Raw genomic sequence first — 12,272 nt, 5'->3', positions numbered from 1 at the left:
TGCCGTCTGCTCCCCTGTCCACCACGGGTTTGCCCGATGACGGGGAGGGAGCAGCGGCTGACATCTTTGGCGGGAGGGGCCGGTGGGAGGCGGAGCATCAACGTCAGCAGACAGCTGACTCCGAGGCCTTAACTACATGCCTCTCACTTCGCACAGCGGACACGTGCAGCGGGCACGCCGGCGGGTGCCAAAGGCAAGCCCGTCCGCGTCCGTTAGGGGCCAGGGGCCATAACCCCTGCTTCTTTATCTAAAGCGATACAAAAATACTCTCCCAGTCTCCTATATGATCTACGTAAAAGACCAGAAGCCGAATGCATCTACTTCAAATTTGACTGCCCCACTTTTTCATGTCCTGGTTGTAATTTCACCTGCACTCCCTTACACATGAAACCGCAATCGCAGAATACTGGCATTCAGCTTGATCCCAGTAAACAACGTACAGCTGGGTGCAGTACTAATAAAAGCCAAACTAAACAATTTACCTTTTTTAACCTTAACTGCAGATCCCTCGCCAAACATAAGGAGGATATTTTTGATCTCCTTTATAACTCACAACCGCAGCCTGATGCAATCTTCCTCACGGAAACATGGTTACACGAAAGCTCCGGCCCTGATATTGCAGCGTACTTGCGTCCAACCTACACCATTGTCAGGAAAGACCGAGGAGATGAAATTGGTGGCGGTATCGCGATTATCTTTACAAAAGATTATTCGTGCAAATGGGAGACACCACCATGTGGAGGGTGTGAAGCAGGCTTCTTTAGACTTCTTCTTACCCCTCAGTTTACACTAACAGGCTTCCTGGTGTATCGCGCCCCTGGCCCAGCAGGACCATGGGCAACAAACTTTCCGGACATCATTGCTCCTTTCTTACTCATTGCAGCCAATTTTACTATCGTGGGAGACCTTAATATTCAGTTCGATGATCCTACATGCAAGATAGGCTCCAGCTTGATTGACGACCTTGAAGCCATGCACATACCACTCCGTAATTCGGGTCCTACGCACACGGGCGGCCACTTGCTCGACCCCATATTCTCGAACGTACCCAATTTTCATAGTCAAAAAGCTCTGCCTCTTCTCTGGTCTGACCATTTTTTTGTTAATTTTAGGTTGGTGCTTGATTCACAATCACCGCCTATCTCCTTACCCAAAGTTAGGAGCAGAAATTGGAAGAAACTTGATATTGAATCTTTAAATCAACACCTAGTGAACAATGCCCCTGATTTATCACCCATTCAAATCTCCGACACAGCCTCCATCCACACTTGGATAACGGCATCTGTGAACACCTGCCTTCCCTTATCACTTAAGAAATTAAATAATCACCGTCCAACCGCCCCATGGTTTACCGAAAAATTAAAAAGCGAAAAAACAAAATGCAAGGCTTCAGAAAGACGTTGGAGGAAGGACTATGCCTTAGAATCTCTAAGCAGTGCTACAAAACGGCGAAGAGAGAATATAATGCCCTTTGCAAAGCAGCGCGTGCGGAATATGTGAACAAAACTATCACATCTGCACAAAATAATGCTAAAGTCCTGTTTAAACTAGTTGGGGATCTCTCAGGAGCAACCTGCCAACCGGCACCCCCGACACTTGATGAAGCGCATTGTGAAATTGTGGCTAAATTCTTCATCGAAAAAGTAGAAAAGATCTATGCTGAACTTGAGTCTCCAACTTCCAAAATAGAACAGCACTTAACAAACACATCCCCCACGTCCAAATGTAACAGTCCAGTTGGGCTAGCGGATTCGGTGTCCACCAGGGAAATAACTAATTGGCAACCCTTAGACCCCTTATCTTTCAGTTCTATTTTAAATAGTCTTAAATCAGGCTCCCCTAATGATTCACTGCCAGTCAATATCCTTCAAAAACTGAACTCCTCTTCATTAAGAATCATCATGGAGCTACTTAATGCCTCACTGAGGGAAGCCATCCTACCTGCAGAATGGAAACACGCAATGGTTCTTCCTCTTCTGAAGAAACCAAATGCGGATCCAGCTGAGCCCTCCAAATTCTGCCCAATTTCCCTCCTTTCTCTAAGGTCCTAGAAAAACACGTGAATCAGCAGTTTATACGGTTTGTGGAATCCAATAACATCTTACACGGGTCCCAATCTGGCTTTAGAGCCGGCTACTCCACAGAGTCCACTCTCTTAGGAGTTGCTGAAACAATATGCCTGCTTCTGGATAAAGGGGAAACGGTGGCACTCATTCTATTAGATCTGAGTGCCCCCTTTGATACGGTACCCCATCCTTCCCTCCTTAATGCACTCCAGTCTCTGGGAATTGTTGGATCAGCTTTGGAGTGGATCAAAAATTTCCTCTCCGACTGGACTTTTCAGGTCTTCTCTCCATCGGCTTGCTCAAAGACCTATGCTTCTCCTTATTGAGTGCCTCAGAGATCGATACTTAGTCCTATGCTATTCAATCTTTACGTCAGCCCCTTAGTTACCATCGCGGAAAACGGAGGTTCTGATCATGGGAAAGGATAAAGAGCTTTGGGGCCCGCGCCACTGGCCACCTGAAATGGGTGAACTTCCTAAACCAGTACAAACTGCACGTAATTTGGGCATAGTGATGGACGATCAGCTGACCATGAAACAGCAAGTAGCTAAGACCACGTCCATTTGCTTCACTATTCTCAAATGGCTCCGTAGGATACTATGGATGCTGCCTGAATGCACCCAATTAACTGTCATCCAGGCCCTAATCACATCTAAGCTTGACTATGGCAACATCCTCTATCTAGGAGCAAATAAGGAATGAATACGCAAGCTGCAGGTGGTGCAGAATTCTGCGGCCAGGCTACTTCATCAGATATCTAAAACATCCTCCATCACAGGCACTTTGCGTGATCAGGATTGAGCAACGGACACAATTCAAGGCCTTGTGTTATATGCATAAGATTAAGCTGGGTACAGCACCCCATTACCTTTGCTCCCTAGCCCAGTTATATCTCCCTCCCCGCTTACTTCGCTCCGCATCCCAAGCCAACTTCACAGTTCCCAGATTCAAACTTTCTCGCATGGGTGGACGCTCCTTATCGTACCTGGCCCCAGTGCTGTGTAACTCACTACCTGCCCCACTCCGCCACGAAATCTGCCATAAAAGCTTTCACAAAGTCCTGAAGACCTGGCTTTCCAGCCAGTAAATAGCTAATCCGTTTTATCTGCAATCTGTCCAGTGCGCCGGGAAACCTCCGGGTAGCTGTGCGCCTTATAAATTTAATTTAATAATGAATAATTAGATATTATATGAACCTATAGTTGCCTTGGGGTGTTTTTTCAAATACAGTAATTTCCCTGCCCTAGGAATCTACGTTAGTAGCAGGGGGTCCTTATTTTTTTTCTTGTAATCTATGCCACTACACTCTACTCTGCACCACTCAACTTTTCACCACTCTACTCTTCCCTAGGCTATGCCACTTCACTCTATCCTACTCTTATGCCACTTCACTCTGCGCCATTCTACTCTATGCCATTGCACTGTACGCCACTGCAATCTACTCTGCACCGCTCTACTCTATACTACTGCAGTCTAAGCTACTTTACGTCACTGCACTCTATACCAATGCAATCTGCACCACTATACTCAAAACCAATGCACGATACGCCACTGCACTCTAAGCCAGTCTACTCTGCACCACTGTAGTTTATGCCACTTTACTCTAGGCACTCTACCACACCCCACTCTACAACACTCAACGATTCTCTACTCCATTAAACTCTGCTCCACAGACATTACTCCACAGACATTACTCCACAGACATTACTCCACTCTATGCTATTCTACGACACTACTCCACTCTAGGAATCTCTAGGCAACTCCCTCTACGCCACTCTATTCTATGACACACTACTCCACTCTATGGAATCTACTCCGCGGTATGCCACTCTACTCTACAACACTCTATGCAGCATCCTCTATGCCACTCCACTCTACACCACTGTATGTCACTACACTCAACTCTGACACTGTGCTCCACTGTACGCCACTCAACTCTACGACCTCCCACTGTACGCTGCTTCATGACACTCAACGCCACTCAACTCTACTGTACGTCACTCCACGACGTAACATTCAACTGTACTCCACTTTACAACACTACACTTTACAACACAACACTCTCCTTTACCCTACTAACTTTCAGCCACGCTGAACAGAAGCCACTCAAAATATTGGCAGAGTCAATAGCTCCTACATAGGTAAGACATATTGGGTTTGCCAATGCTTGTTTCAATATACAAGCGTGGTACCCGTACAATTCTTTGATTCTTACGTCTGTCTTGTAAATTTCTCAGCTTCTATTGTGTCACAAAAAAATATTTTCTTTTTAACCCCTACTGGAGGTATCACTACAACCACAAACAAAAAACAAAAAAATCTCCTCTGCGCACAGAGACATTCAAGTGTTCACATCATTCCTACTACTCCAACTCTTCTGTATAAAGTCATTAACTTTGCGCAGTACTATATCATTAGCATATTGTTCTTTCTACAACACACCCTCATCCTCACTTATAAAGTTCATCACACATGTAACACTGTACTCATTCCATTCATCATTAGACTGGGATTCCGTTAAATCCTTTAAGAACAGCAAAACAGACTAATAGTAGTTAACAGCTTTGTTATGGCCTTGTGGCCACTTCTCAATGTAAACGTCTTGCTTCAAATAAATTTCCGAATATGCTTAACAGACCACACCAGGGGTGTGGAATTGTTTAAAAAGTCTACTTGTCCAAGGGACAACATTTTGCTGGAATCTACTGGTCCAGCATAAATATCCACTTGCCCCACCATTCCTTAAATCAATTAGATGGACCATTGCCGAAAGAAACTGTAATGCAATTAACGCACCATAGCACAAATGCAAGTACTTACATGCAGAGCATGGCGATGCAACAATTGCATGCAAACTTATTGCATTTAAAACATGTTCAGCAGTGCTATTGTGCACAGGACACACCTGTCCGCCGGTTAACTTGTGGCAGATTTTCATATGTATCGAAATAGAGCTGGCTGGGAATTGCTGTTGCAGTACTCTGTATGTGTCTAGCAGTATGTAGGTTGCAATGGTATTATCCATCACAAGATCAGCAGATAGTCAGTGTCTTGCTGCAAATATTCTCACATTTGCTGTTCCGCAAATATGCCATTGGGTGACAATACCTGCATTTCTCTCCAAGATTTGTAATGGAACAGCACAGGCAACTAGCAGAGTTGCTGTAGTTTAATGGAAGAAGTATCTGCAGGACTGATTAGGGCCGCTATACCATTAAATTTACAGTTGTACCACTTCTCAGCAGAATGTCATACATGAACTGGAAACTTCCAGTACATGCATTGCTGCTATAATGTTTAAGGATGTAAAACAGAAAGGTGTTTACAGTTTCAGGTAAGTGATTTTTATATGGTACACAAGTCTGAGTGCATGTTTCTCATACAAGGAACATCTATGGCACAGGCCCGTAGCAGTGCAAGGTTTTCTCATGCACAGAACAGAAATTCAAGCTTACCTGACAAAGAAGTGCAATATAGTTAGAGAAGGGCAAGTTTGTATCACACACAATGGGGATGTGCAGCATGGAAACAAGCACACACTTCTCATCCTCACCCAACCGCTCATGCCTATTTCATATACAAAATAGGTACAGCAAGGACACCAACAGAGAGCGAGGCTCTCAGGAGAAGGGAGTCTCTGAAGGATCGGGAAGAAGAAGAGAGGTGAAGGGACAGAGAATGCAGGACACAAACATGAATGCTGTGGATGGAGGTCTAGTGAGAGTCGTAGCAGTCCTTCTGCACACCCTGCCTGGCTCACACATAACAGAAGCCACTGTGTTCGGTGACTGGCGATCTCAAACCACTCTTGAAGCCTCTCAAATAACTAGAATAAAATCTACCAAAAAGAACAAGCATTTGCAATGCAATAGGTATCGCATTTATAAGAGTTTGAGCTATTGGCATTCTAAAATGACAATGCCTTTTATTTATGTTTTGGTTTTAAAATAAATAGAAGGCATTGTCATTTACAATGTCAGTAGCATAAACTCGCATAAAAGCAGTGTGTGGAGTGCAGCAGTGTGAAGCGTGCAGCAGTGTGCGGCGTGCAGCAGTGTGCGGCGTGCAGCAGTGTGCGGCGTGCAGCAGTGTGCGGCGTGCAGCAGTGTGCGGCGTGCGGCAGTGTGTGGCGTGCGGTAGTGTGAGGCGTGCGGCAGTGTGTGGCGCGTGGCGTGCAGCAGTGTGTGGCGTGCAGCAGTGTTTCGTGTAGCAGTGTGAGGCATGCAGCACTGTGTGGCGTGCTGCAGTGTGCGGCGTGCAGCAGTGTGCGGCGTGCAGCAGTGTGCGGCGTGCAGCAGTGTCGTGCAGCATGCAGCAGTGAATAATGCAGCAGTGTGCAGCCGTGTGTGGCGTGCAGCAGTGTGTGGCGTGCAGCAGTGTGCGGCGTGCAGCAGTGTGTGCCGTGCAGCAGTGTGTGGCGTGCAGCAGTGTGTGGCGTGCAGCAGTGTGTGGCGTGCAGCAGTGTTTCGTGTAGCAGTGTGCGGCGTGCAGCAGTGTGTGGCGTGCAGCAGTGTGCGGCGTGGTTTGTAAACAACAAGAAAAGCGGACATCAAAGGAAGGGTGGGAGGGAACGAGCATATGGGGTGTGAGTTATAACGAAAGTTAATTGTTGAGGGGATGCAGGAAGTGAGGCCGAGCGCGCGCTGGCGAAAGCAGTCTGCTGCTTTCAAGTCCGATGCCAAATGCCAGCTTTGCGCTTGAATGCCTCACATGCACTGGCCATAAACCGCATTCCTAAGGTCTGTACACAGCACTCAGACCTGAATAACCCATTCATTATGAGCTGTATTTTGAAGTCAATGGAAAGTAATTTGAGTGGTGGATAGGTTGGTGTCTTTTTCTGAATGAAGAGGATCAGCAGTATGCAAGACTGCTGAATGAACATATGGGGTTGAGGAACGTATTTCCTTTGTCAGTGGTCACACTAAAAATATGGCTAAGCTCCAGCGTTGTAGTACATAATGTATACAGTATAATATCTGCCTGTTCCTGTACTCACTTGAGTTGAGAACTATGCACATGAACCAATCCGTGATACCTTAAGTACAAAGAGCAAATGAGAACCCTAAAAGATTTTTTTTTAAGTTCAAAAACGCTAATTTTTGTCAGCCGTTCAGTGCCAGGGGAACTCAAAGGCAAGGTGTGCTTTTAGTCCCAAAAAATTATCATATTTATGAGTGTCGCCAACTTCCCCAACAATAAAGTCTGCCAAAAACCAAGACAAAACAAGTAGCGGTAAAGCCAAAAGACTTGCAGCCAATGCTTTGTGGAAAGATACAGCCCTAGCAATGTGTTGCCGCGCAGGCTGCTTTTAATGCGTCAACTGACATCATACAGGTGCAGTTCTTGGTGAGCAGGGACGTAGCTTTGGGGGGCGTTTGGGGTGTTATACCCCCCTAACAAAATGTAATTTGCAGTAAATAGTTGGAGGAACAGAGGAATAGTAGATGTTGTCCGTATGTGACACATAATCAAATTTCTAATGCAAATCCGCCAGATGGACAAATACACCTTCTGCGGCTCTCATTATGTCTGCCAGCTGAACGTCATCAAATGGAAGTGAAGTAATAGTGACTGTTTTACCCGGTATTAGTGCTGCAGTAGAGAGTTGGAAGCCCTGTTGATGTCGTTGTTAGAAGCCCTTAGTGCTGCCAGTGCATCAGCTCTGGAAAAAACAGTGCCTTCTGGTTTAAATAAAAATAGATAAAACAACAAAAACAGCTGTGCCGCACCGGCGCTGTACCTTCTCTGTACAAGAGAAGGCTATTTTGTTAACAAGACTGTTCTGCCGGCCATTACAAGAACTCATTCCGGCGAGAGCGATGAGGGCAGAATTCTGCTTTAATGAACTGTGGCACAATCAAACGAAGGATGCATTGAAGTCAATCGCAGATGAGGCCCCGGTGACGTATAAAATAATTATGGGCATTCTTGTAAAAGTCCCTCATTAATGAAACTTTAATGCAAGAGAAAGGGGAAGACCACAAAGCAGCAGAACTGAAGAGCACTCTAGCCGCTAATGAAGTCAAACATTAACATCTCACCCGAGAGGATAGGCGAGGCGCGAGCTGTCTGATTTCGCTTGGTGTAAACAAAACAAAAACAAGCCTGGCGGAGCGTGGCGCGCGCGCTTGGGGGCGGGGGAGCGCATTCCAGGCGGGGGAGCGGACCCTTAGAAGTGCTTCTAAAAAGCGGATTGCATGGCGGCACGATGCGCGTGATTGTGCGCGTGCTAGCCATGCAATCCGCTTTTTGGGAGCACTTTTCAAACCCGCTTTCTATAGTCTCGCTTTGCGATCGCTTACGCGATAGCAAGGTCGAGACCTAAAAAGTTTGATGCTTTAGGTTCCAGAATCTGGAAATCGGATATTAGTCGGAGAGCTGAACAAATAAATTACTTTTCGTACCCACTTAAGGGCCTAGATAAGTCTATAGGGAGGAACATAAACAATGCTCCAATACAACCATAAACACCAACCTCAATGTCCTGCACCCTTTACTTCAACGATGGGAGGTGGCTTTGTAAAGCTCTTTAAGCACACAAGGTCCCAAAGTATTCTATCCTATGCCTGCTGCCCTAGACATGGTACAATTTGTTCCTTAGAAACTGAAGCCCACAGATCTGCAACAGCACAAACAAACCTCCGGAACACTTGAGGCCAACACAGAGAATAGACTTATCACACACCGATAACAAATCTATTTCTTATAAAGAATACACCATACTTCACAACTGGAATATAAATAAAAGTATACAAATGTTCTAAGTATAGAAAAGCTCCAGAAAAGCTTACACTTTTTATTTCTAACAGAGGTAAAGGTAGTCCAATGTGACAGTTTCTCCTCAGACTATGCACGCTTTTACCAATAAGTGGTTTGGGATGATAGACAATTAAAAGAACACTTGCTTGGGAAGCTAGCTGGGACCATTGGGGCTGGTGGTGCAGTCTGAGCCCCGTACCCAAAAACAGAAAAGTAAAATAAACCTCTTAAAAGGTAATCTACATGTTGTACACAAAGTTGTGTCTCAGGTGCATTAACCCACATGGCTGTTGTGCTGGCCAGTGATTGTAGAAAAATGAACACATTCATGCCCCTACTACAGTGAGCTTTCCTAAGTAAGCAGGAGAAGAATAAACTCCTCTCCACTGCGTTAATTATTAGTCTTGTGCAAATAAACTGCCCCATATATCTAGGGTTATACGGTGAGCATATAGTTTGCTGTTCAAAAAACGAATTATTATAACTCAAATGCATGGTTTCAATTCAGGTGCAGAGCAGCCGGTACACACCTAAGTCTGCCTGTGACGTACCTGCATGAGACTGCAAAGACTTAGGTGCCGGTTTAATTTTCGTCCATTTCTCCGCCAGGACGACGGAGTAAACGACTATCGTCCTGACAGAGATGCTGCCCGCTGAATTTACAAATGACCATCAAGCTAGTGGTCATTTCTAAAGCATTGCAAGAAACGTCATCATGGCACACGCCCTCAGCTAGAGCAAGCTGGACTATGGGAATACCCTCAATGCCAGAATCAGCTAGCAACTCACTAGAAGATGTCAAACCATCCAGATAACAGCAGCCAGACTCACACTTAACCTCCCAAGCATTATGCACATCATACCACACCAGAGGGAACTCCTCTGGCTCCCCATAAACAAACAAGCACAGTTCAAACTCCTCACACCTTCACGGCACTACACAACATAGGCCCCGCCTACCTGAAACCGACTGCTTGACTCCTACTCGCACACATCCCACGCATATACTTAAACAAATACGAAGGTGAAGCCTTCTCCTACATCACTCATAAAAGCGTAGAAAAACCTCCCACTTCACATCAGAGCTTCCTATGCTCTTCTGGATTTCTGTAAGAAACTGAAGACCTGGCTTTACCCATAATCCCCCAACATCTTAGGCGAATCTAGGCACACATACCTGCTCTGCATCAGGATACCCTCTCAGGTCACATTTTGCGCAACAAATACGTATAAAATAGATGGAAGAGACCTGCTGCCGGGTTTCTTTTTAACAAGTCTTAGTCTGCCGTCTCATGGTGTCCTTGCTGTGGACAGGGCTTTAAGTGGGATGGAAAAATCTGTGCTTAGCATAGTGTGCCGCCTGTCCGGTATTTTGCTATTTCTATCATTGCATCCAGATATCCAGCTAAAACAAGTAACATTACACATACAACAAGCCAGTACTAGTGGCTTTGCCAATGGTTGTTAGCTGCATAAGATAAATAAGCAACAACTATGGCTTCGTTGTATATATAATATTAAAAATGCTTCCATTTTGAAATGATGAGACTGTGAAAGAACTATAACGAGTCTCTTTGAAGTTACCTCAAAGGCAGTGAGCAGTGGTACTGCCGCAGAGTTAAGATTAATCTGTTCGGTGAGGGCAAAAATGAAAAGCCTGATAGGGGCCACTCTCAGCACCTTCTTCTTAGAACTGTCGGTGCTGAGCACAAGCTGGACCTAGCCCACTTAACCCCTTCGCTGCGGCGCAAATTCCGCCGCGGCGCTGGGGGGGTTCGGGGTGAGCGCGGCGCCGCCATGTTCGTGACGGAACCACGCCGTCATGAGTCACGGGCGAGCTGTGCTCATGACGGCGTGGTTCCGTCACGACTCCACCCACTCAGTATTTCGCCCGCACAGGCGGGGAATTAGTGCCGCGTGGGCGGAGCGGCCGCTGCATGACAGAACCACGCCGTCATGAGCCACGGGCGGCGTGTGCTCATGACGGCGTGGTTCCGTCATGTGCGTGGAAGGGGTTAAAGCCCTGGCTGTGGGTATGCCAAAAACCACAAGAGATGGTAAGCTTGTCAGCAAATTAAGTGGGGGTGCTGGTTGTAATGACATTGTAAATGATGCAGCTCGTTTTGATACGGGCTGCAAAGTGGAGCCATCAGGCTAGGGAGGATGTGAGATATTTCTTCAGGCTTCCGGAGGATATGTGCTGTAGTGATTAGGATGCCCTTAATGGGTGCAAGTGTGGTATCTGGCAGGCCATGAAGCAGGGCATTATCACAATCCAGAAGTAAGACTACTTTCTGGAAGAAATGTTTTCCCTTTCTTTAGAAGTGACAGCTGGAACCAGACTGTAGTTTCAAAAAAGATTAATTAAAACTCAGCTCCAGTCAGCATCCCTACCATCAACAGCTCTCTCTGCCCACCAACTATATCTCCTCCAACCACATCACTCTGAATCATGAAATTACTGATAAGCACATTCCACACAATTATATTAAGGAGGAATATCCTACATTTCTATTAAGGTAGATCATCATTACGACAGAACATAATATCCTTACACCCTTCGGAAATATTAAATTATACAATGGATAATAAAGGCTTGACCTTAATCTCAGTGCTGGGTCTTGGTCGTAAACAAGCAATAAAGAAACGAGCACATACAGGCTACTTCAGTTCAATAGTGGGGTGGAGGATGTACACAGTTATGGTAGTGTGAGATACACGACATCATTTCCGCATCCATGTATGGTAACTTAAGGTAATTTCCGGGATACAGTGGCAAAGATACAGGTCAGTAAAGCATTGTTTATGTATGAGGTAGGGCGACTCCTCACCTCTTCTCTATGGAGTCGATGTTGGCATGTAGCAGCCACAGCTCCTCGGTCTTGTCCTGCCGGGAGGACAGGATGAGGTGATGGCCAGTCAAGCACAGGGTTCCTTCTACAGGCGGGTGGAAGGGCCGGTGCAGCTGCACGTTATCCACCGTGGGAGTCTTGATCAACTCGGCGAACTCCATCCTGAGGCCCCAAGCCAGCGAGCACCAGCCCTGTCCGAGCGGCTGCGGGGCTCAGGTCCGTGTACACCCGGTGAAGCTGTATGCTAGAGGTACCTAGAGTCCAAACCCAACAGCGGCCAATTCCGCTGCAGCATGTAGATATCGAAGACGGACACCCTCCCTAGCGTTCTTCCGATCCGCGTATGCCAAACAGCGGCAGCCATCTTAGAGTGGTACAGCAAGCTTCATTTACCGCTAAAAATTGAGCAAATGGATCGCAGGGACGTACCTTGTGCATGCGCCTAATACTTGTACTCGCTCAATTGCCCTAGTTAATTTGAATATTGTTATTTCACAAGTATTGTTAAAATGTTTAAGTAAAATAAGAACATTTGACTACATAATTAATGTAACGTAGGGTGAAATCTGTGCGATTTTCCTATGTGCAACAA

General features: G+C 46.0%; 1 protein-coding gene across 1 annotated transcript in view; it reads right to left on the bottom strand.

Moving 5' to 3' along the window:
* MTMR9 (myotubularin related protein 9) overlaps window positions 1-11,977 on the bottom strand; it is a 310,732-nt gene extending 298,755 nt beyond the window's left edge. Inside the window, exon 1 of the mRNA XM_085610425.1 lies at window positions 11,660-11,977. Within this exon, the coding sequence (XP_085466551.1) occupies window positions 11,660-11,841 (182 nt within the window). The 5' untranslated portion in view covers window positions 11,842-11,977. The remainder of the gene's footprint in view (window positions 1-11,659) is intronic.
* Between the last annotated feature and the right edge of the window lie 295 nt (window positions 11,978-12,272).

This window comes from Triturus cristatus, chromosome 6, assembly GCF_964204655.1.
Source record: "Triturus cristatus chromosome 6, aTriCri1.1, whole genome shotgun sequence".
Classification (NCBI taxonomy): Eukaryota; Metazoa; Chordata; class Amphibia; order Caudata; family Salamandridae; genus Triturus; species Triturus cristatus.
This window is presented reverse-complemented; position numbering and strand designations above follow the sequence as displayed.